Below are 25,650 nucleotides of genomic sequence, written 5' to 3' on the forward strand. Positions count from 1 at the left end.
GTGAAAATATTTACAGACCCCTGGCATCCTGGACATAAACTGTTTCAACTCCTACCCTCAAAAACCACGCTATAGAGCACTGCACACCAGAACAACTAGACACAAGAACAGTTTTTTCCCAAATGCCATCACTCTGCTAAACAAATAATTCCCTCAACACTGCCAAACTATTCACTAAATCTGCATTACTATTAATATTTTCATTGTTCTTATCACCCATCTCCTCCCACTTATGACTATGACTGTAACCTGTTGCTGTATCCTCACAATTTATATTGACTGTTTCCTAGTATGATTTAATTGCTTATTTGTACCCTGTGACTATCATTAAGTGTTGTATCTTATGATTCTTAACGAATGTATCTTTTCTTTTTATGTACACAGAGCATATGCACCAAAGATAAATTGTGTCTAATCACACTTGGCCAATAAAGAATTCTATTCTATTCTATTCTATTCTATTCTATTCTATTCTATTCTATTCTATTCTATTCTATTCTATTCTATTCTATTCTATTCTATTCTATTCTATTTGGAATTTGGGAGTTTCATTTTAATCGTTTGTGAACCCTCAGCATTTTTTAAAAAAAGAAGATTAAAAAAACTCAAAGCAGAATACATTGCAGATGGATTCAGATCTGTCGATCGCAGACAACAGACACAGAACAACTTAAGACAGGTAGTCCTTGACTTCTTATCAAACTGAGCCCAAAATGTATGTTGTTAAGTGAGATGTTTGTTAAGTGAGTTTTGCCCCATTTTATGACCTTCATAGTCATCACAGTTGTTAAGTGAATCATTGCAGTTAAGTTAGTAACACGGTTGTTAAGTGAATCCGGCTTCCCCATTGACTTTGCTTGTCAGAAGATTGGAAAAGCTGTTCACATGATCTTGGGACACAGCAACTATCACAAATTTGCACTAGTTGCCAAGCATCCAAATTTTGATCATGTGACCACAGCAATAGTGCAATGGTCATAACTCTGAAAAATGGCCATGTCACTTTTTCCAATGCTGTTTTAACTTTGAACAGTCACTAAGCAAACTTGTAAGTCAAGGTCTACCTGTATAAAATTCATAATTGGAACAAGTAGAAAGCAAATAGATTTCACAGTAAACAAACATCCTTTAAAAATGTCTGAGTAAATTTTCATCTGGTTTTAAAATGATAGCAAGATAGCAGTGTTGGTGGCAGCTATCACTGAGTTACAGCTGAGTTACTAGAAATGATGTAGTGTAGTCCTGTCTTTGCCATAGTTAAATCCTGATTTTCTAGGTATGGTTTTCTGCATTTGTACAAGACTCCATAAGTAAACCATAAATCATAAGAGCTGAGTTTACACAACATGGTAGCCTGCAGTAACACATAACAGAGCCTCAGTGGTGCTAGTACTGCAGGCCACTTCTGCTGACTACCGGCTGCCTACAATTGGCAGTTGAAATACCAGGCTCAAGGTTGACTCAGCCTTCCATCCTTCTGAGGTGGGTAAAATGAGGACCCAGATTGTTGGGGGCAATAGGCTAACTCTGTAAAACTGCTTAAAGAGGGCTGTAAAGCACTACAAAGCGATATATAAGTCTAAGTGCTATTGCTATTACATTTGAATGTTTCTGAGCAAAGAACCCAAATAGAATTGTTCCAATAATTTTTTTTTCTGACACCAATTATAAGTTTTGTCTCCTGAATTTGTTCATCTTCTGATTAAAGAGTTACAGTATCTATATTACCCCGAATATTTGGACTTGATCAAAATATCCTCTGAAAAGTTGGCAATAATCAATTAAATTTATATGCTTTTCATCTCACCGATAAAGTGACTCTAGGCCTTTTGCCAGACTTCCTTTATCAGTTTAAATTGGATTTCCCTGTTAAGTTTTTGAATGTCAACTTTTATATTTCTTGTCCATTTTGTTTTATTGGATATTTATTAGTGCGAGTTAAATATATTCTTTTGAACTGGAGAATTGGTAAAGAGAAAAGTCAAAAAAAGCAAGACAGAATAACCGACAGCAATTTTCTGTTGAAGCTGGATTAAAAGCTATAGGTTAGCTGCCCAACTAATGAGTTTATCCTTGAAGATTAGGATGGATGTACAGCAAGGGACATCCCCTCAGAAAGGAAATATGCTGAGGCTGCAATGGGAGCAATAAATTGGTGGCTAAATGGAGCAAAGTATTATTTAAAGCTATAAGTAAGGGGTAAATGAGCAGAAAAAGGCCTTGATACTGCAATTATTTAAAAGAAATATGTACTTTGCTGCCACTATCTTTCACTCTTGTTATCTCTCCTTTGCTGCAAAATGAAGATAAAGTAGTTTAAGGCTTGTAAATCAGCTGTACTTTGATATGTTACTTCTTTGATATGGAAGTATCATCTCCTTTAGGAGACTGAAATCATCACAGGAGTCGTCATCAGCAAAATTAAAAAATGATAACTACCGTAGATACTTCTCACATTGCTCTGGAGTCAGTGACTTATACACAGTCCATTTGTTTATGTAAGAGCTGCCCATGAGTTCAAGGGGACAACTGAAAAACATTAAAATGTCTTCCAGTGAAGAGCCTGCACCATGTTTTCCAGAAAATACAGTTTTGTTAGTTTCCATGTAAGACTAAAGTCTTTCCCTTTACTAAATGTCTATAGAGATTCTCACTCATCTAGGTCATAGTTGTCCTAAAGGTGCTTTTTCAAGAGACAACTGGACTTTCTTGGGTTTTTTTGAAGATGTTTCGCTTCTTATTTAAGAAGCTTCATCAGCTCTGGATGGAGGGGAATGGAAGGAACTCCAGTTTGAAAGAGGGGTCAAAGAGACCGTCTATGTCAAAATTGAACAGCCCGCCCTCAACAGAGGGGGACGGATACAACATCATCTATTTCCAATCTACAACCTTTCAGCAATTCCAAGGCTTCACACACATTTGCAGTATTCAGGTGACCCTGAGGACACAGATAGACCTCCAGGTGACCTTAATGACCTGCTAAAAGAATGTAAATGTCCAGCTGTCTGCAAGGAGTGTAAATCCTTCCCTTCCCCTCCATCCAATCAGAGCTGAAGAAGCTTCTTGGATGAGAAGTGAAACATCTTCAAAGAAAACCAGAAAGTCCAGTTGCCTCTTGAAAAAGCACCTTTGGGTTTCCCTTTACTAAATTCTAATACAGATACCATGTTGGAAAACTAATGCCGTTAAATAGGTTTTTGAAATAGCAAATTCAGCAACCTCTGCATTGCTTTGTGCTTTGCCATGTCTTTAGATACCTTAATTACAACTTTGAATTATGCTCATGGACAGAATGGGGGCCAATTAAGCTGCTGCATTTAGCAAACAATTAGCACACTCAGATTAACAGGCCCTGCTTTGGCTCCAGCATTCTGGAACTGTTTAAGCTGTCTAAACCTTTTAAAAAGGCACCTCTGTGGAAAAAAACCATCCACAATAGATGAAATGGTGTGTAAACAAGGAGCATGGCCTCTCCAGGAACTGCTACATTCATTACATTGCTTTTTACTGAATCTGGAGTATTCCCAAATTGCAGACCTGGGTGTTTTGTGGGTAGAAAGTCCTGAGTTTAACCCCTGGCATCTCCAGGGATGGCAGATAAAGTTGTGATCAATTGTAACCAGTATTGACCGTGATAGTCTAAATGGGCCTTTTTCAAACTGGCTTCCAGGAACCATAGCTTTAAAAACATGAATGGATTCCACAAGAGATTAAGCGGGGAGGCGGAGAAGAGGAGGGGAAAGCCAATTTTTCTTGGGAAGGGACTATGGGGAAAAAAGCCACCTTCAAAAACACTGAGCCATCTGTTCTTACCTCAGTGTTATAGTTCCTTTCATTGGCTGGACATCACCAGCATTTGCAACTATGCTGCACGCATGGGGTAGCTAACTACTGTTCCCTCACAACGTGCACCCAGACAAAATCTGATTCCCTGCCTACCCCCAAATTCTGGCAAACTTTGCTAATTCTGCAAGACTGATTGCAGTGAGTTCCTCCTCCTTCACTTCCCTATAGTAGAATATGCATTTGTCTGTCCCCCAAAGTTCCAGCCAAAGGCAGCATCATATGCATAGCTATAGCACTTAGACTTATATACCGCTTCACAGTGCTTTACAGCCCTCTCTAAGCAGTTTACAGAGTCAGCCTATTACCTCCAACAATCTGGGTCCTCATTTTACCCACCTCGGAAGGATGAAAGGCTGAGTCAACCTTGAGCCAGTGAAATTTGAACTGCCAAATTGCAACTAGCAGTCAGCTGAAGTAGCCTGCAGTGCTGCACTCCTTTGCACTGTGCCACCTCGGCTCTTATGCATAGCTACTTAGGAGTACATAGAATTGAGCTGTGTGGCAATTAATCAAGAAACACAGTTGCATCATTCATCTGGTCAATTGGCCACCCTAGTTGCATTCCTTCTATCCTCCTTTTGTACTGTCAACCAGAGTTGCCTTATTGGGGAAATGGGTGCCATATAAATGTAATTAATAAATAAATACAATTTGTTTCCTTTTGTACCGTGACAGTGACACCTAGAAACTCTGGAGATGATGGCAATTGAAGTTCCAAAGGTATAGAGCAGGATTTTTCAAATTGTTTGATGGGGTGTTGTGAGGAATTAGAAAACAATTCATTCTAACACAGCCAATTTGCTATTATTGTGCTGTCTTTTGATTAGAGGTTCTGAATTTTTATTTTAATTAATAGGTTACTTAGACTGAACATTTTGAAAACCTCAGGTCTGGATGGTCTTAGCTGCCTACGTTCCTAACATCAAACCTGCCCCATATTCTTAGTTGCAAATATTCAGGAAATTCCGAGAACTTCATTTGGAAAATAACTTTTCAAAATCTCATTTAGGTGCTGTTTTAGAATTATGTTGTCGGCATCACAGATGAGTCAACAACTTTGCTTTACAGACTTGCTATATTTACGATAAACCTTTAAAAATATTTTTCTATTGGGATTAACATTATTTTTTTGCTTATTTTGAGAAAATGTTGCAGAATGATTAGGTATGTTCAGCATGTAATATAGGGTGTGTTTGCGTGACATGCTTAGGTGAGCCTGCCACGGTCCATGGGTAAGTGATTTCCCAAGTGACCAAGCCCTATACAGATGCTCAGAGGACTGCTTACTTGAGTGCAGCTATCTTGGCTAGTGTCCAAGCCATCTTTGCAGGGTTAAGCAGTTTCGCAGTAAAAATGGTAAAACCCAGAGTGTTCTAATCAGTGTTAGTGCTAGTTTTATCATCCCTTCCCCCAAATTGTGTACCTGTTTCACCTTCTCAGCACTTGCAAAGGAATGGAAGAAAAAGCCAAGCATGGCTAAAACAGCCCCATTAAGTAGTTGTTCTAGCTTCCCATTTTTCTGTTTAGAAGTTGAAAGACAGTAATCCCAAATTTGTCTTCTGAATTTGAAACTGTACCCAGGATGACAAATTACCAATAACAAACCTCAGATACTAACTGGGATCAAGATATTCTGCCTTTGGCAATTTCTTCTCAGGTTTCAGGGCCACCCAGTGAACTTGGTCTTATGTATTACAGAAGCACTCCATAAAATAGAAACTATGTTTTTGAGATTTCAATCTCGGGTAGATATAGATCTACACATACTATTATCTAACATTTACTTGAACATATCCTGTGGAGTTGATCTCTCTGGGTAATTGGATCCACTGTTGAATTGTTCTGTTGGGAATTTTTATTCTAATGTTCAGTTGAAATCTGGCTTTTTGTAACTTAAATCCATTATTCTATCGTACAATCTAGAATGAGGAAGGTCTTGATTTACTTCTTCAGTTTTCTTGGCAAGATTTCAGAAATGGCTTGCCATTACCTCCTTCCCAGGACTAAGAAAGAGTGTTTGGCCCAAAGTCACCAAGGCAGCACTAGAATGCAGTTTCCTAATTCCTAGCTGTATGCCTTAACCACTAGACCAAACTGGCTCTCATAATTTACTTCCATTTAGAATAGAATAGAATAATAGAGTTGGAAGGGACCTTGGAGGTCTTCTAGTCCAACCCCCTGCCCAGGCAGGAAACCCTACACCACTTCAGACAAATGGTTATCCAACATCTTCTTAAAAATTTCCAGTGTTGGAGCATTTACAACTTCTGCAGGCAAGTTGTTCCACTGATTAATTGTTCTGTCAGGAAATTTCGCCTTAGTTCTAAGTTGCTTCTCTTCTTGATTAGTTTCCACCCATTGCTTCTTGTTCTACCCTCAGGTGCTTTGGAGAATAGTTTGACAGCTTCTGAGATAATGTGAAGATTCATGTGCTTCAGCCTTTGTTGGAACTCATTTCTAATCCCAATTTTTTTTTTTTGTTGCTCTTCTCTCAATCCTTCTTAATGCATTGTTCCCAGAATTGGGACCTAACCAAGGCCACAACTAGTTCCAAGATTTAAAAAGTACATTTACATTGATGAAACCTAAAATTACATTTGTTCTTGTTATAGTCGTGTTGTGTTGCTGGCTCATATTCAATTTGTAATTTACACTAACAATCCACACATGCACCGAAAATACTAAGATGGAGCCCTACCCAAATAACACAAGTTCCAATCACAGCACCCATGAAAGAAACAAAAACTATTACTAGCCCCTTCACCCGTCATAATTATTAATCCACAACCTACTTTGAAGATCTTCCCTCCCCTCTTGCCATGTTATAACTGAATTTTTTTTTTTAATGGAAAACATTACAATTGTCTTTTGGTTACTTTCAGACCATTTCTGTAACTTGCTGAAATCTTCTGAAGTATAGCTATCCCATCCAATTTAATTGAAATTTTGATAAGCACTCCCTAAATCTTTTCATCCACTGATAAAAGTACTAGAATAGAGGATGTAGGGTTGATTTTTTTTAAAAAAAGTACTCTACCTGATACCTCTTTTTGATTTAGCGAATTAGTCAAAAAGTAAGATTGAGAAAAGAGTTTTATCCAGAAATATTAGATCTAATTGGGGAAAAGTAATTGTATTTGATTCCAATTGGATTAACTGAATATAAGATTACTAGGAATAAATCTGAGATAAATTATTATTTTTATATTCCACTTTGTAACATAAAACACGGATAATTGCAAGCAGCAATTATAGGTAGTCCTCATTTAGTGACTGCCTTATTTATTGACCATTTTTAGTGGACAAAAAATAACTTTGTGATCAAGCTTGGTATATACAATACAACCCTGGCATATATGACTTTTTTGGAAAGAAGTCAGAGAAGAAAGATGATTAGGGGTCTTAGAAGCTATAACATACAAAGAACAATTTGTTGTACTAGGTATGCCCCGCAGGAACGGGGCATACCTAGTCTAGTAGGACCAGGGGTGACCTGATAAGAATACTTGAAGGGCTGCGACAAGGAAGAGGGGCCCAAATTATTTACCAAAGCACCTGAAGGCAAGACAAGAAACAATGGATAGAAACTAATCAAGGAGAGAAGCAACCTAGAACTAATGAGAAAATTCCTAACAGTGAAAACAATAAACCAGTGGAACAAATTGCCCCATCACTGGAGGCTTTTAAGAAGAGACTGGGCAGCCATTTCTCAGAAATAGTACAGGTCTCCTGTGTGAGCAGGAACTAGAATCTGTTGTCTGTCTTACTGACATTTGCAGGTTTGTAAAGCAAAGGAAAGCTGAAGTAAGATTGTAAACACAGTCACAAGTTCACTTGGCAACCACTTCACTTAATGACCATGTTGCTGGTCCCATCTGTGGTTGCTAAATGAGGACTACCTGTATATGTTGCTGTGTATGTATAGAACTGCTTTACTAACATAATTACGTTGCTTGGTTAAGTTCACAGGTCTTAATATTTGAAGATATGTATTTTTTTAAACTTTCATTTCATCATAGCTTTAATACAATTTCTTTAACTCAGTATCAGTAGTGAGTTGCTCCCACCTGCACCATCAAATCTACTCCAGGATCCTTTGGAAAAATCTATGGATGCACAGAATAGTTGGGGAAGCAAGTGGAAGTTCTAATGTACAAGAATAAATCTGATTGTGTATTGCTAGATCTAGCTTTAAATGTACATTTTATATGTACATTTTTGCAATGTACCTTAATTTGTGGTAATGCCCTATGTAAATAAAGCTGGCATAATTTTAGCATCAGGTAAGCATCAAGTACTATTTCAAAATAATATATTTCTCCTACAAAATGAAAAAACTGACACACAGAATTGTTAGAAGTTTTATTGCAATCTTTTTCATTTTAGTAAGATCAAACTGCTCACTATTTCCAGTTGCTTCTCAAGAAAATTCTTGCTCAATTTACTTTTCACACTGCATTGTTATTGACAAAAATGTAATCTGAGATTTTATTACCTTGCTGTCACATGTTGAAATAAACTATGCAAAACTATGAATTTTATTAAAATTTGAGGTTTTTTAAGAAATTTGCTTACCTACAAGGCAATACTGTAGTACTTTGATTTATTATTTTCTTAAAAAGTTATGACATTTTCTGTAGCACTCCAGATCAGTTAAAGTAGCTGAATTTAAACATTAGTAATGAGTTGAATGATTGTTATTGTGGCACTTGAGTAGATGAGATATCCTCCCACTGCATATTGATTTATGCTGGATTGTTGGAAGCAACATTAAATCTTTGAAACCTGACGTTGTAGTCTTCTTAAGGTGTGAGACGCTTTGGATCACGGGGAAACATGGATGTCTGCCGGACATTGCTCAACCCAAGATACAACATGGTGACTCTTTCCAAGCCTGTCAAAATTAAATCCAATCTAATTAATCTGAAGATGGAGTTATATGTACAACATATATTGAAATATTCACAATAGAGAACAAACTTGCTGGGTTATTTGTGATAAACCAAAGTCAGTACCAAATATTTTTCTCCAGCTGCCTCTGCCAAGTGCAATCTGGCAAAGGTCTGAGACAAATATCAGCAAAGTGGAATTGAAAGAGAACATTGGCAGGGTGGTGCAGTGCTTTCTCTGACCTATCTAGATATCCTGTAGTCTTCCACATAATTTGCGTTTAAAGGAAAAACTGGATTACATTTTTTATAATATCTAAATTGGATTTTGTAGTAAAAAGGCGGTGGGTGAGATAATAGCAATTATTTTTATCACATTAGTAATATGAACCATAGAAACAGATCCCCATCAAACAGCAATTGTTTCTTTTCCTCATTATTCTATGCCCTGCTAGATGAAATAGAAAGAGGAACATGGCAAATAAATGTTATGATTTCTTTTGTGATTAAGGATCTTTCACTGTCATTTCATTACTACTTTGATAACTGGTTCATAAGAAAAGAAGAACACAAGGTTTATAACAAAATTTTAAAAAAAAACCTACCCTCAGAGATAAATGGTCGGGAATTAAAATCATGTGAATACAGACCAAAGTGAAAATATAATATAATGAATGTAAGCTACATTACCTATGCCACCACCTGCATGGGGAGGTGCACCAAAACGAAACGAATCGATATAAGACTTAATTTTCTCTAAATCTGAAAAGAAAAATTATATTTCAGATCAGGCCAAATTCTAATTAGCATCATGGAAAAAGTATTCAACATAGAAGAGAGCACCAATATTAACCAATGTTTCAGCTCTTCACAACGTTCCAATACATGTTTTTGCATTAATTCAACATGACTATCCAATGTTAGACATCTAGGTTGGTTTAGAGGTTAAGGCATCAGGCTAGAAAGCTCTTAAGTTGTTAATGGACTTTTGCTGCTTAGAATTAAATGAAGTTTTATCTGTTTATAAGTAAGAGATGAGACATGGGAAGAAAAGTGCTTTGTTGTAGTATTAGAGAAGATGAAAAGCTATTGAAATTGTACTGATGAAGGGGGAACTTGTTTATTTATCATTTTTTCTTTTAACATATTTTCCTTTTTGCACTTTTTAATTTTTTCTCATTTTACTCATAATTTTCTTAGCTTGTATTAGTTTCTTATCTTTGTATACTTTTAAAAATTTATTATTTTGTTGCCGAAGGGCAAGGCAGTTTGGCCAATGTAGTAGTTTTTGTTAGGTCAACTCACACATAGCTAGTAAATACACTATGAACAATGGCCTTTTTCCTAGCCTTAAAATACACTGACTTTCAGATGTCTAAAAGTACACGGAACGCCTTGTAAAAGTCCAAAATATGGAGTACCCTCTCTCAGATTTTATATTTTCCCTTTTCTCAACTAGTTTTAATAATGATTTTGTTATTACTTTTAATTATTTTCTGTAGGTATATTTACTATGTTAGTGATCCAGATGGCGTGCCTAGGGTGGGATAGTATGGAGTAAATAGGTAAGAAATTTATAAACCCATTTTAAGAAAAATTCCATACAACAGCTTTTATTATTTGAATGATATGTACTTTTTACTTTCCGTTAGACAAATATTTGACTTTCTTTACAAGGGAAAGGATATTCTAGGAGGCAACAATCATCTGTAAAAATTCCAAACTCCAATCCTATTAGTCCTATTTTGAGTTCTGACTCTGTTCTATTTGCTATCCAACAAGCTACTCAAATCATGATGTGGCCCAAGGCCCAACTTTTAAAATACGGATAATATAAAAGTATTATTTCTAGTTGTGCCAAATGAAGTATAGCCAACATTGAAGTCCACACATGTTCAAGTTGCTAAAGCTGAGAAATCCTGAACTAGGGAAAAAATACAGAATTATCTTTTTGCAGTCACAAGGATCATATGAAAATAAGCAATACCAGGCTCCTCTAATAAAGAGGTATCTTTGTTAGAAATGATATATTTAACTAATAGACCTTAGGAATTACCAATGCCATGATGTAAGGCTCTCTCAGTCAACAGCTCTGGATCATGAATTCTCTGTGCCCCAGACAGAATCTCTTCTCCTCTCATGAACATATCATAGGAGTTGGAGGTTATCTGGGGGGGAGGGAGGGGGAAATGTGATTTAGTAACCAATGCTTAAGTATGCTTCAAAACTGGAATCTATAGATAATAAATGACATAGGATAAAGGCACTGACTACCATAAGCAATGTAACAGGAATATCTGCATAGGAGAAAAATACTGCTTGAGGCAGCATCTGCCTGCTCCAACAATGATTGTATCCTTCCATCATGGTCTCCATGAGAAAAAGCACTTTTCTCTTTCCCTTGTGTACAGTTTTCAGAACTGCTGCTGTGTATTAAATGGTGGTTATTTGTTTTGTTTCACTTTGTCTTTCTTTTCTGGTCATAAGATTTATGTTTAGCCTGTAGGATTCTGACTACTGATAAAAAACTTGCATTCTTTAATTTTATTTCTTTCAGTTTTGAAAGCACAACATATGAAGGAAAAAAGAAAAACTCAATAAACTGCTTTATTCTGTGAAGATTATCCGGAAAGCAATCTTTATAACAGAGGCAGAGACAATACCCTCTTCTTGTACTGAATTATTTCAAGTTCACAGAAAACATTCTAGGGTCCCTGTTTAAGGAAAAAGCCTTTTCTAAACCTCTTTTCCAATTAAGATGATGTAATTTTTAGTGTTTAGAAGGTTCTGCCTCCTTAAATCAATTTACTCAGAAGCTATTGAGTAAAACACATGGTATTTGTGTTTTAGCAATACCTTACTAATACCACCACCCAGTTTTCCAGTGTGAGACTCAGTATGATATACACTGTAATATTGAGAAGATATACCACAGGGGTGTCAAACTCACGACGACACATCGTCATGTGATGTATCACAACTTTCCCCCCCTTTGCTAAACTGGGGGTGGGCGTGGCCAACGCATGACACTTCTGGTCCGTGGGCTGCGAGTTTGACACCCAATATACCATGAGATACAGAAATTACCTCTAATTTGCATAGCTGTAAAAATAACTGGAGGAGAAAAACAGATCATTCCAAATAGGTAAAATGATAGGGAAAATTTACCCTTCTTTGGCAAGTGGCTAATGTAAAACAAGGCTTTGTGGTTTCACCACTGCTTAAAATGGGAGTATTTCAGCAGGTGGTACTACCTAGAAGACTTTAGCTCATCTTGGAAGCTAGTGCCTTGGTTACTATTCCTGTATAGGCAAGATTAGGCAGTTGAAAAAACATCCTGGAAAAAATCCAATGGAAAACCAGTTCTATAGAGCTATCATGAAAACAGCATAGGTTTATATAATCACCAAGAATAGGAAATTAGAAAGAACCAAGACACTAAGAAACATTTGATGAAAGCTCAGCTTCGTATTAGGAGAGATGGATGCTTTCTAAATTTGATAAGCAAGCAAGCAAACAAACAAACAAACAAACCCTTTATAAAATTATAAAATAGGCATTTCTGGCTGCAAACTATAAACTGCATTCTAGTCAAATCACACTTTTTTTTATAATGTCCATTTACTAAGTTAGAACTAAATACTATCAAATAAACTTTTCCTCCAGAAATCTATGCAAATTAATTTTTTAAAGTGTTTGTCATTTCCCCATTCTTTCAATTTTTTTGGCATTCATTTTTTGTGTGTGGATAATTGTCTATACATAATTGTCATGACATTCTCCCCAAAACAGGAAGGATAGCTGTAGTAATATCTATGAGGTATAAGGGTTCTTTGGCATAATAGTTTTTTCTTGCATCAGATATTTTTCACAGCTATTAGAAAGACAATACTTAACTAGAAGGATTTTGCTTTGGACACTGAAAATCACCTAAGAATTTAAAATTTCAAAATTTCAGGATCAAAAGACTATTAAATGATGGTATCCATATCTCTTATACACTGCTTAAAAAATAAAGGGAACACAAAAATAAGACATCCTAGATCTGAATGAAATATTCTTAGTAAATACTTTGTTCATTACATAGTTGAATGTGCTGACAACAAAATCACACAAAAATTATCAATGGAAATCAAATTTATCAACCCATGGAGGTCTGGATGTGGAGTTACACTCAAAATTAAAGTGGAAAAAACACTACAGGCTGATCCAACTTTGATGTAATGTCCTTAAAACAAGTCAAAATGAGGCTCAGTAGTGTGTGTGGCCTCCACGTGCCTGCATGACCTCCCTACAATGCCTGGGCATGCTCCTGATGAGGTGGCGGATGGTCTCCTGAGGGATCTCCTCCCACACCTGGACTAAAGCATCCCCCAACTCCTGGACAGTCTGGTGCAATGTGGCGTTGGTGGATGGAACGAGACATGATGTCCCAGATATGCTCAATTGGATTCAGGTCTGGGGAACAGGCGAGCCAGTCCATAGCATCAATGCCTTCGACTTGCAGGAACTGCTGACACACTCCAGCCACATGAGGTCTAGCATTTGTGTGCATTAGGAACCCATGGTCAACCGCACCAGCATATGGTCTCACAAGGGGTCTGAGGATCTCATCTCGGTACCTAATGGCAGTCAGGCTACCTCTAGCGAGCACATGGAGGGCTGTGCGACTCCCCAAAGAAATGCCACCCCATACCATTACTGACCCACTGCCAAACCGGTCATGCTGGAGGATGTTGCAGGCAGCAGAATGTTCTCCACGGCGTCTCCAGACCCTGTCATGTCTGTCACTTGTGCTCAGTGTGAACCTGCTTTCATCTGTGAAGAGCACAGGGTGCCAGTGGTGAAGTTGCCAATCTTGGTGTTCTCTAGCAAAAGCCAAACGTCCTACACGGTGTTGGGCTGTAAGCACAACCCCCACCTGTGGATGTCGGGCCCTCATACCACCCTCATGGAGTCGGTTTCTGACCGTTTGAGCAGCCACATGCACATTTGTGGCCCGCTGGAGGTCATTTTGCAGGGCTCTGGCAGTGCTCCTCCTGTCCCTCCTTGCACAAAGGCAGAGGTAGCGGTCCTGATGCTGGGTTGTTGCCCTCCTACGGCCTCGTCTCCTGATGTACTGGCCTGTCTCCTGGTAGCGCCCCCATGCTCTGGACACTACGCTGACAGACACAGCAAACCTTGCCACAGTTCGCATTGATGTGCCATCTTGGATGAGCTGCACTACCTGAGCCACTTGTGTGGGTTGTAGACTCCGTCTCATGCTACACTAGAGTGACAGCACCGCCAGCATTCAAAAGTAACCAAACCATCAGCCAGAAAGCATAGGAACTGAGAAGTGGTCTGTGGTCACCACCTGCAGAACCACTCCTTTATTGGGGATGTCTTGCTAATTGCCTATGCTTTCCACCTGTTGTGTATTCCATTTGCACATCAGCATGTGAAATTGATTGTCAATCAATGTTGCTACCTAAGTGGACAGTTTGATTTCACAGAAGTGTGATTGACTTGGATTTACATTGTGTTGTTTAAGTGTTCCCTTTATTTTTTTGAGCAGTGTAATTATTAGGAGGAATTGAAGAATCTGGTTGGGCTCTTATATTATTCTTTTAGACATGTTTCAAAAACTATTTATTTTAAAATTTAATAAAGCAGCTGTAACAATTAATTCCAAAGAATATTACCATCAATCTAAAGCTACTAATAGTTTATATTATACTAATTAAAACAGAACTTTTACTTGGCAAACAAGATAGAGATCGCATAATCTTTTCTACTCCTTTCAAACAGTATTTCTTTTGCACTGAACAAATGGTAGAGTTAATATTCTCAATCCTTTCCTACAATTATATTATCTCAACAATATCACACACTACAACGATTCTGTCATGGAGAAAATCTATCTATGTGACTGCTTGGAGTTGAAAAATGACTTGACGACACATAATCAATCGTTCAATCAATCAATTCTGTAAGCAGGCACAATGCACTGGGAAGCAAAGGAAAGAAACACAAGACAACTAATGACTGTGTAATACGAAAATAGATGTTTTCATTTTGGGAATGACCTATATCAGACTGTGAACTTGCAATATGTTTATGGCACATTTGTGGCACAAATCCCACATCAGATTTGCAATGTATTCATATTTGTCATTATTTCACAGTATTTTTTCAATACTGAGAGACATACTTACAGGATTTGCTGGGTCAGGCATTGTGTAGAAAGGTCTTACAGCCAGTGGATATTTGTCAAGAATATAAAAGTCGGTGTCATACTGCAGATATTAATAAAATAATTTTTAAAAAGAAAAAGAAATGGTAGAAATTAATTAAAACCCTACAGTGATATGAGACCTACTACAGAAGAATATGCACCAATACTGTGATATACAAATCACAAGTAATTTTATGTGACAAGGTATGGTTATTTAAGCTTATATCAGAAAGAAACTTCAGTGCTTTTTAAAGAGATTTTTTTTTTAAAAAAATTACCTTTTCCTTCACCAGACGGCCCAAGAGCTTTTCACTTGGTGTACTGAAAATAAACAATCAGATGTAAACAATGTTAGCTTTTAGCATGAATGTCTCTGAGGTATTACTGGGTTTGTGTTGTGTGCCTTCCAAAAAAATGTAAGTGAGATAAAATGTTTATGGTTAAAAAATGCCATTTAATGCTATTTACTAGCTCAACTATAGCAAACTGGGAATTAAATCTTGGATTCAGTTTTTGTTGAAATAGGGCGTAGGGAACCTGACCAGTATACTCAGAGGTGTATTTCTTATAGCACACTAGATTCCTTGCTTCCTGATTTTTAAAAAATCCTTCCTATAGTACTGTTTTTTCCTATCAAGCTCCAATCCAAGTATTAGACATGTCAGGTCCTCCTGAACTCTTGAGCTGAGGCAAGATCAACTGGTGCTGCTACCTGCTCAGAACATGTTTCGAGTCAGAAAGAACTACCAGAGCTCCTCATAATTTGCAGAAGATAAAACAGTAGCATTTTGATAAAATGAATTGATTGCTTCTGAAAAGTTCAGTTTAGGATTGTTTATGTATGTTTTCTATAATTCATAGTTTGATTGATTCAGAAAGCCCTTTGGTAATTCCATTTGTTTTAATCTTATTCTCTGAAGATCTATCCATGTCTTGGGATGTGGAGGTTTTACTGTTACGGGGGGATGATGTGTTATTTTATAGAGAGATTTAAATGTTTTTCTATTCTCTGCATAGATGAACAGCAGTAGCCGATTCCTAAATCCAGAAATAGCATCAGAGGATCCCAGGAACGGGTATACTCTTGCCAATAGATGGCGCTCTTCCTTCTCCCTGGAAAAATCATACCTGAGGTCATCTTCATCACCCATCTCCACTCCAGCTTCCCGAAGCATAGCCAGGGCCTCCCGGTACTCCAGCCTCAGTGTTGGCTCCAGGAACTTGAATGGCTCACATGGAAACTGTTTGCACACTGTCTGGATTTCAGTCTGAAACCTGTATGTAAAGACAAAAGACTTTTCAACATAGCCAAGCAGAAAACAAAGAGGTATTGCCTTTCATTACCACAAGAGTTCACTCTGTCACTGTAATATTTAAGATTCAGTTTATTGCTTTCCTGCAAGGAAAAGTAATGTCTTGCGATAAGGTGACCGACATTTACACCGTATATGTCAAAGCATTTACTGGGCTGTCTGATGTGCTAAATGACTAAGCAAGTTAAATTTTACAAAAATTATTCTCTATAAATTGAGCTTCAGGCAGTAATCTCTGAATAAAAGCTGCATAAACAAAAAATAAATGAAATAAGCTACACCTCTTAATTCTATTTTAATCCACACATGGATTTTATATGTCATGGTTCTTTTATTTTAAAAATTAAAATGAGATTTTCCAAGATGTGCTATAAAAATATGATGCTGAAGTAAAAGTCCAATAATTTCAATGAATAAGAAGAAATATATATAGGCTCTTAAATATTTTTTTACTTAACCTTAGCTTGGAAACAGAGCGAAAACCATAGGACCTATAAATCTTAGATTCTGGGCCCTCAACAGCTAATGCCAGAAACATTTTGACTGTTCACCCATTACCATTTTTAGTTGGTCTTCATATGGAGATAGTAATGAGCTATTTATTGATAGAAATCAGAATAGAATACCTGTCATATAAACTGAAGCTTATATGCTCTTGGTTACCATTTCAAATAGGTTTCAATGGGGAATCCTAGTGCAGGAACTTCTATGTTCTCCTAATCATTATTTGTGATATTATGAATTTGCTACATAGGAAATTTAAGGACCAATGCTAAATTATGATTGATTTTCTTGCAGAAAGACTAACAGCCATCCAAAAAAAAGGTACGTGAGCATGTAAGATATTAACTTGTCAGCTTCTAAAATCTAGTGATGATGTTTTACCAGACATTTCCCCAGTTTTTCTTTAAACTGGCTAAAGTTGTTTTGGTCAGAATTATAAAATTATAAAACACATGCCAATAAACCTTCTGACTTAAATTTTTAAATAATTTAAAGTAATTAAAGTAATTAAATTATTCTTATTCTTATTCAATAAATAATTGAAACCTAAGAAAAAGACAATGGGTTTCCAGGTGAACTCAAATACTAATTACTGGACACATCTGTTAGATTTCTTTGCAGCAATATGGAAGTGGTTTTCTATTGCAGCCTTCTAGGCATCTTTGATTTCTTAGTCTAATTTTCTGTTTATTTAACCTTCCATTCATCTGTTTCACTGGATAAGTAGTCTCCAGCATTCTTTGATAAAGAGTAATCACTATTTGACTCCAAGATTTGGCAGCTGAGGCTCACATTCTTGTTGACTAAACAAATCAGATACTGTTAAATCTTTCTAATTGCATCATTGCTGCAGCTATGAACCGGAACAATAGTTTAGAATTCCTCCAAATAGGTAAAATAAAAAGTAGCCAGAATATTTGTTTGAATATATAAAAACTGTTATTGCTACTACTTTTTTTACTATTTAGGCGCAATGGTTAGAATGCAGTACTGCAGGCCACTTCTGCTGAGTGCCGGCTACGGGCAGTTTGGCAGTTGAAGTCTCACCATCCTTCCGAAGTTGGTAAAATAAGAACCCAGATTGTTGGGGGCAATATGCAGACTCTGTAAAACTGCTTAGAGATGGCTGAAAAACACTTTTGAAACTCTCAGGTTTACTCTTATTTCCTAAAGTAGTATAAAAAAACTTTTTTTTTTTTTTACCTTTCTTGGAGTCCCTTGAAAATTTGCACCAGGGTATCTGCAATCTCATCCACCACTTCATGATAATGGTAATTAAAAGCCATTTCAATATCCAGACCAACAAATTCCGTCAAGTGTCTATGAGTGTTAGAATCTTCTGCTCTAAATACTGCATGAGAAATATACTTTTAAAATTATATTAAATGGTTCTATCGATGCAATTAAAAGAAGCCCTGGAGATATTATAACATCCATTGCTACTATCAATTGCTCTAATATGAAATAAAGTTCTATTTCCCTGAGAGGAACTCAAATCCCCAAAGGGAGAACAGGCTACTAATATTTACGCTAGTCTTGCATTCATGTCAGGAAAAAAATAAGAATGGGCAAAAGCAATATTTAAAAGCATTATTTTTTTAAAAGGCTACCATCCAATATTCTACAAGAAAACCTGCAACTTAAGTCACATGTATTTTCCTTCCTTTTCTAACAGTTCTGAGGGGCTTGATTCTGAGGAACCGCCACCCAAAATATTTATCTGAGTAAGAATTCACTATCCCAGCAGTAAGATAACAAAATATAAGTGAAAATCTTCTATAATCATGTTTAAGGATTAATCTGTTAGGAGATAGTCATTCAGTAATAGCACATGCTTTTAGTTTATAATTTGGGTAGTGGCATAACAGTTACTGCATCTGTATTGGTGATGAGCATGTATGGTTTCATTGTACAGCTGCCAATTTAACTCAAGTTACATATTGAAAGTGTCAGGATCAATAGGATGGGTGAGGGATAATATTGGTTTGGCTTACTAATATGGGTTTACTTACAAAATTGAGAACATAAATATTTTGCACACATTTTGTAGGGCTGTATTGATTTCCAGTGAGCTGCTTATAATAACAAACCCTTGGCCCTGCTAAGCTTGTATGTGTGCAATAAATTCAATAATGGTTGAACCATGCCAAGTACAATCACATTTTTAAAAATGGAATGTTGTGTGATATTCTAATAGCCACTAGAGAACACCATTGCTCTGTTCATAAGCCAAATTTCCGCTCAACATGTTATTTGTTCTGCCTGCAAACACTGAAACTGTCATATTGATTAGTTGTTTTCATGAAACTTTTGTCTGTTATAAATCAGATGGGAAAAGGTGTTGGAAAGTTAGTGTTTACATAATCTGAACATTCATGATATTCTTGCTCCAGAGATATGACAACTGCCTTTCAGACAAAACACTTCCTTACCTGGTCCAATGCAGAAAACCTTATCAAAGTCAGCACAAATACACATCTGCTTGTAAAGCTGAGGGGACTGTGCAAGGTAGGCACTGCTTTTGAAGTAGGACACAGTAAATACATTGGCACCACCTTCACTGGCAGCTGGAAAGCAAAGCAAGAGCCAATTTGGTGACACATCTTGAACAAGGTACCTCATGATAAAAATGTTTATCCCACTCCCTCAGTTTAGTTACATTTTCTTTCATGGTAAAATAGGTACCTGGTATGTATTTGGTTTCAGGCTCCTCCCCCACTTTCAAGATACAAAAAGTACAAGCTAGAGACTATATGTGGCCTGCCAACATACCTTCTGTGGTCCCCAGAGGCCCTTATAAGTGAACAGCCAAAAAAAAAAAAATTGGCTATTTTCTTTTTTGGCATTTTTGGAATTGGGGGCAACTAAAAGGAAAGGCTAATCTTCCTTGATCTATTTCACCCCTTAACCTCCCTCCCACAAACCTTTGATCTGTCCCTGCCTACTTTGGGAATGCTGCCTTCAACATTTCACCCCAAACCGTGGTGCAACCCTCAAGCCAACCCAAGTTAAGCCCTCCTACCCTACTCCAAAGTTCTGGGTCAACAGGTCAAGTTTTCCCCAATGCCTACAACAAAGGGACTTTCCAACTCAATCCTCAATTGGTATCTTTCACTTTAGCAGAGCATCAAAGCTTGTTTCAGAAGAGAAGGAAGAGGCAACAGAAACTCATAGAGGTGATTAGGAGGAAAAGGAGGAATCACAAGCATGAAGGTCTTGCAATCTCTAAGACTAGAGAACTCTTTGCTTTGTGTGACTGGCAATATTGAGACTAATAGGTAAATTCTCTAATCCAGTTTTAGCATATAAATTCTTCAGTTCCACCCATTGCTCTAATCCCACAGGACTTTTTTTTATATATACTCTTGATATAAGTGTCAGTTTCAAAGATGAAAATGACAGCACCAGAAACTAAACAAGGATAATTTTTTTTCCATACCATACTTGAGAATGGAAAGTGCTTCAGCTTTTTAAATCAGCTACTGTTTCAAAGGAGGCAGTAGCAATTTAAAGAGAAGTGCTAATGAGCAACCAAGTATTTAAAATAAATTCATGTTGGCTACCGCAGAAATGAGATTTCCCCAAATTCATGTGTTCAATGTGTGAATTCTTCTGAATCCATTAAAATAATGAATGCATACCAGAAATAATCTTTGGAGTCTGAATTTCCACAAATCCCTTATGAATGAGAGTTTCTCGAAAAAGTTGACAAACACCAGACTGGACACGGAAGACAGCTTGACTAGTGGAAGTCTGGAAAATAAAGATACTATATTAAGATTCATAACTTAACTTTACTTGCTAGACCAACTGTTTGCCTTGATCAGGACTATGGAAGTCATTAAAATATTATTTCAAAGCCTGAATATTATTTCAAAATATTATTTCAAGACCTGCATGTTTACCCAAAAGCAGTAATATCAAGCAGTAATACCAAGAGTAACAGCTAAAAACACTTACTAACAGTATGTAGTATTGTAGGCAAACAGTAGATAAAGGAGATTATTATTTATTTAACCATTCACCAAAACTATTTTTAATTGTTTTTCTTTTCTTGGAATATCAGTACTCAAGTAGAATACAAATCAAAACATACTGTGCAACATAATGATATTCCAAAATATCACAACAACAACACAAAAACAAAGCATGAAAACATCAAGCTAAATAGATTAGTGGAATATTTTAACATGCTGGCAAGTAAGAATATGTTAGCCTAATGATAATATAATAGCAGTGTTAGTCAAGCATTAGTGGAGATTGCATTTTAGCTATATGAGTTGATATAGAGAAGGTAGTTTCCGAACAATGAGCTTCTCCCGTCAAAGGAACTTGGGAAAAGTGCTTTTGGAAGCTCTTAAAATGCTGTATAGTATACACACTTCTTCGACAATATGGATCTCAAATTGTTTAGAGCTTCAAAGGTAAGAACTGACTCTTTGAGCTTGAAAACAAATATAACTAGTGTAATTCATTAAGAACATGTATAACCTACTCCCATCTAGCTGCTTCTGTTACAATTCTGACAAGATTATCTGTAACTATTTTTTTTTTTATTATCTTCAATATTAACCCAACATTAACCCTATCAAAAGGGTGCACAGTATAGACAATCTATTTCTAACAGGAACAGTTGAAGCTATCAAATCAATTAAAAGTTATTAAAGGCCTTGCTTAAACATACTAATCCTCATCCAGCCCATTATTGATTCCAGGATAAGAGATTAATTAGCGTTTGATACTTTACTACAGATTGTAGATAATATATACACACACACACACACACACACACACACACACACACACACATATACATGTATGTATGTATGTATGTATGAATGCAGAAGATCAAATTCCAAGGGACCTTGCAGCAAAAAATATGCATTTCAGTATACACCCAACTTTACAAAACCTGACTTGGATTACAGAAGCAGAACTATCTTATTACTCCGTTTCTACACTTATACCATAGTTATACCAAAATACAATAAATAATAGAAAAACTGAAAGATCAGAGAGAATGAGTGAGTATAATCCTCCACTTCTTTTCTGACAGAAGTTGCTCATCGAAATGACCAAGGCTATTCTATATCAACCCTAGCTCTGGGGTATATTAAAATGGACATATTTTAACATATCTACGTTTAGATAAGAGAATTCTCTGCCATGCCATTATAGCCACTAATGATGGACGCTGTTCCAAAGTGATACTACTCTTATCCTAATTAGATCTATGGTTGTTGTTGTTAGATGTCCGACCCATCGCGACCCCATGGACAATGTTCCTCTAAGTCTTCCTGCCCTCTACCATCCTCTGGAGTCCATTTAAGCTCACACATACTGCTTCAGTGACTCCATCCAGCCACCTCATTCTCTGTCGTCCCCTTCTTCTTTTGCCCTCAATCTTTCTCAGCATTAGGCTCTTCTCCAGTGAGTCCTTCCTTCTGATTAAGTGGCCAAAAGATTTGAGTTTCATCTTCAGGATCTGGCCTTCTAAAGAGCATTCAGGGTTGATCTCCTCTAGGACTGACCTGTTTGATCGCCTTGCAGTCTATGCAGATCTATAGTATGGGCATGCAAAACATTAAGAATGCAAACTGTTTCAGATTCAAAATGCTCTGCTTTAAATATGAAGTGGGTTTGGAAATGTTTCAAGCGCCAATGTTCCAAAATACTTTCAAGATGAGAAAACAGTCCATTTCATACTCCAAATGGGACATTTTAAGTCTGAAATGGTTCAAATTTAAAATATTTTCCACATGTCCAAATGCGGATATAATAATAGTTATAACAAAAATAGATGGGATGGAAAAGCTGAATTGTTGAAAGAAAAGGAAAACAACGACAAATCAATCTGTTAAAATAAGAAGTGCTTCAATATTACAGCATTCAAAAAGCAAGCAACAGGTGGCTGTACAAAAAAGATAGTTCAACAATAATAAAATAACAAACATTGTTTTGTATGAAGGTGAAAGGATCATTCCTTCTATTAACTTCTCCAAAACAATATAGACAAGCTAGCTAGTTTTAAAAAAGGTTACAGGGACCGTTTACAAACTGGCTAACCCACATATTTATAAACAGACTAACAAGTTTTGTGGCTCAGTGAGAAGGAAAAACAATATGATTCAGACATCCATAGTAAGTGCTAAACCCACAACTGATGCATTTTAATGTTGGTGAAGTACTAGGAACATGCAGCTGCCAAGCTTAAAGTAGTTACAGTTTTTGGGGGGGTTTTTTGCTAAAAGGGATATGCGTCATAGAACTCTGTTTACTATTAACTTTTTTTAGGATGCCTATCTTTTTTGTTAGGTTAGAACATGTGGTTTTTCACATGATATATCAGCAAGCCACACACATGCAAAAAAACAAAGGAACTGTAACATAACTGTCACTGTTATGTGGGTGTAGAAATTTTAAACGCAGCAGATTGTATTCTTCAAAATAAATCAAGCTTCATCTTCTTTGCATCGATGGAAGGCTAGCCAATCGAGTTAAGAGAGAAAGGGACCAATACAATCTTGCTATGTTGTTGTAGTAACTAAGTTATTTACAAGTTAAGTTATTTACAAGTTAAGAGCTTGTAACTAAGCTCTTAACTACAATTATGCTCAAATTTCTAATGATTAGCCAGTCTTGTTCTTGGTTATTTAGCAGAATTTACTCATGGTGGGCACCGCTAATTATAAAATATTCATTTACTGTAAAGGGTAGGCATCTTATCTCTTGTTGGAAGTTGTACCTTATTTTTATTTTTGGTCTCTGAACATTGCAAGAGGTATGGACAGAGGTCTCAGATGTTCAGGTTCTTGTTTCTGAGATTGATGGTTTGCTCAAAATATCTATAGTTTAAATAATTACTCTTGAGCTTAAACATGTCTGTGTTTTAAAGAAAAATTGTCACCAAAGATTGTCAAGTATTTGGAAATGGGGTCTAGAGAGCTAGGAGTTCTCCCTTTAGATTTATTTGAAGAAAATGATTAATGTAATATTCTCTAGCATGCACCTCTCAAATAATTTCTATTACACCTTTGCCTTTTCTTTCTGAGCAGGTGAGCATTCTGCCAAAGGAAATACTGAACGTTTTTATTTTCTAGGGATGTAGGTTAAAGTCTATGTAGGAGACAGAAGTCTTCTTATAAATAAAAATGCTAGGTAAAGTTGGTGTTTTGCACTGTAGCAGTTTTCCCCCTTTTCATCCAATCTTAAACAATCTTAAAATAAAATAGAATACAATAAAATCAGAGAGTTTGCCAAGTACAAGAAAGGAGACTGAAGGTACACTAATGACCACAGGCACCACATTATTTACCAACAGAGAAAAGCATATGAGAGATCTACTGCAAGCTGTAAAATACCTGGATGGTATTGAATTAATTTCTTTGTTAGTATAAAGGCTTCTGTCAGGAAGAGAGGAAGGGGGGCATTTTTCTTGACACTGAAGCCCCATTTTTTTTACAAATTTAGAAGTGGGAGAATTGATAGGAAGAGAATCAGACAAGTCTCACAACCTATAACGCAAGGTTTCAACAAAAGAACCAAATGATTTATTGATACCAATCTTTCTTCAAACCTTTTAGGATTTGACTAGTGCATTTATTTACTTATTTAACATGTTTAGACACCTCCCCAATGAAAGACTCTTATGACTCACTAATAAAAAAGACAAGTAATTACCAATGCCTTTAAAAACAAACATAATAAGTAAATATCAGTAACAGAAATCTGGAAACCTACTGGCAACTGTATGGCTCTTACCCACTACCAAATGGGCTGCTATATTCTCTACCTACCATTGTTTCTGAGTAGTCTTCAAAAGTAGCTCCAATTAAAGCACATTACAGCAATCTGAAGAGGCGATAAGGGAGAAGGGCTCCAAAAAGTTGCCACTGTTCTACCAATCACAGCTCTCTTGGTCACCACATCAACTGGCCTGTCAAACAGGAGCTAGGAATCCAAGAGAGGCCCCTGATCATGAAGCTGCCTTATTGGGGGCTTTGATAACTTTATAACTTTGATAACTGAATTACTTTATCCAAAGTAATTCAGAGCTAATATAGAGCAAATAATAGTTTCTGGGCAGTCATTAGCTCTCTTTTTCTAGGATTCATCATCCTATGTCTGTTCCACTCCATCCAGTCCCTCTTAGTCTTTAGAGGGTGAGTTAGGCCCTTCACTGTTTGGACTGGAGTTCAACTGTATAACCTGGTGCCTTCTGTGTAATGATAATATTCATCCAACTAATAGATTTAAGCCAATTCTTGAGCCATTCCACCCAGGAGTGACCAGGAACTCAACTTTTCATTTCCCACCAATATCGACTGGAACAGTGCATTCAAGGATCAAATCATTATAATCTAGTGGAATCAATTACCAACCCTTGCAAGTGGCTCAATAGGATATTCAATGGTATCATATAGGGTCATAATTTCAAAGAAGATGTTGACACCCTTGAAAGAGTGCAGAGAAGAGCAACAGAAATGATAAGGGGTCTGGGGGGGGCAAACCATATGATGAATGATTGAGGGAACTAGGTATGTCTAGTCTAATGAAGAGAAGACTAGGGGTGATATGATAGAAGTCTTCTAGTAACTGAAGGGCTTTCACAAAGAAGAGGGAGTCAACTAATTCTCCAATGCAAAACAAGAAGCAATGAGTCATTAAAGAGAGATCCAACCTAGAACTAAGGAGAAATTTCCTGACAGTGAGAACAGTTAAACAGTGGAATGATTTGCCTTCAGAAGTTGTGGGTGCTCCATCACTGGAGATGTTAAAGATTGGACAGCTATTTGTCTGGAATAGCATAGGATCTCCTGCCATGGGCAGGGGTTGGACTAGAAGACCTCCAAGGCCTCTTCTAACCTTATTATTCTATGTT

General features: G+C 36.7%; 1 protein-coding gene across 2 annotated transcripts in view; it reads right to left on the minus strand.

The window, feature by feature from the left end:
- Positions 1 to 8,194: 8,194 nt before the first annotated feature.
- The window catches only part of DARS1 (aspartyl-tRNA synthetase 1), a 55,849-nt gene continuing 38,393 nt past the window's right edge, over positions 8,195 to 25,650 (minus strand). For both annotated transcript variants that reach the window (XM_034424337.3, XM_034424331.3), the window contains exons 8-16: positions 20,411 to 20,522; positions 19,202 to 19,336; positions 17,973 to 18,120; positions 16,081 to 16,227; positions 15,231 to 15,273; positions 14,933 to 15,013; positions 10,792 to 10,903; positions 9,426 to 9,497; positions 8,195 to 8,740 (exon numbers count right to left, since the gene is read on the minus strand). In XM_034424337.3, the coding sequence (XP_034280228.2) occupies positions 8,649 to 8,740; positions 9,426 to 9,497; positions 10,792 to 10,903; positions 14,933 to 15,013; positions 15,231 to 15,273; positions 16,081 to 16,227; positions 17,973 to 18,120; positions 19,202 to 19,336; positions 20,411 to 20,522 (942 nt within the window). In that variant the 3' untranslated portion in view covers positions 8,195 to 8,648. The remainder of the gene's footprint in view (positions 8,741 to 9,425; positions 9,498 to 10,791; positions 10,904 to 14,932; positions 15,014 to 15,230; positions 15,274 to 16,080; positions 16,228 to 17,972; positions 18,121 to 19,201; positions 19,337 to 20,410; positions 20,523 to 25,650) is intronic.

This window comes from Pantherophis guttatus, chromosome 1 (assembly GCF_059756535.1).
Source record: "Pantherophis guttatus breed Tessera chromosome 1, ASM5975653v1, whole genome shotgun sequence".
In the NCBI taxonomy this organism is placed as follows: Eukaryota; Metazoa; Chordata; class Lepidosauria; order Squamata; family Colubridae; genus Pantherophis; species Pantherophis guttatus.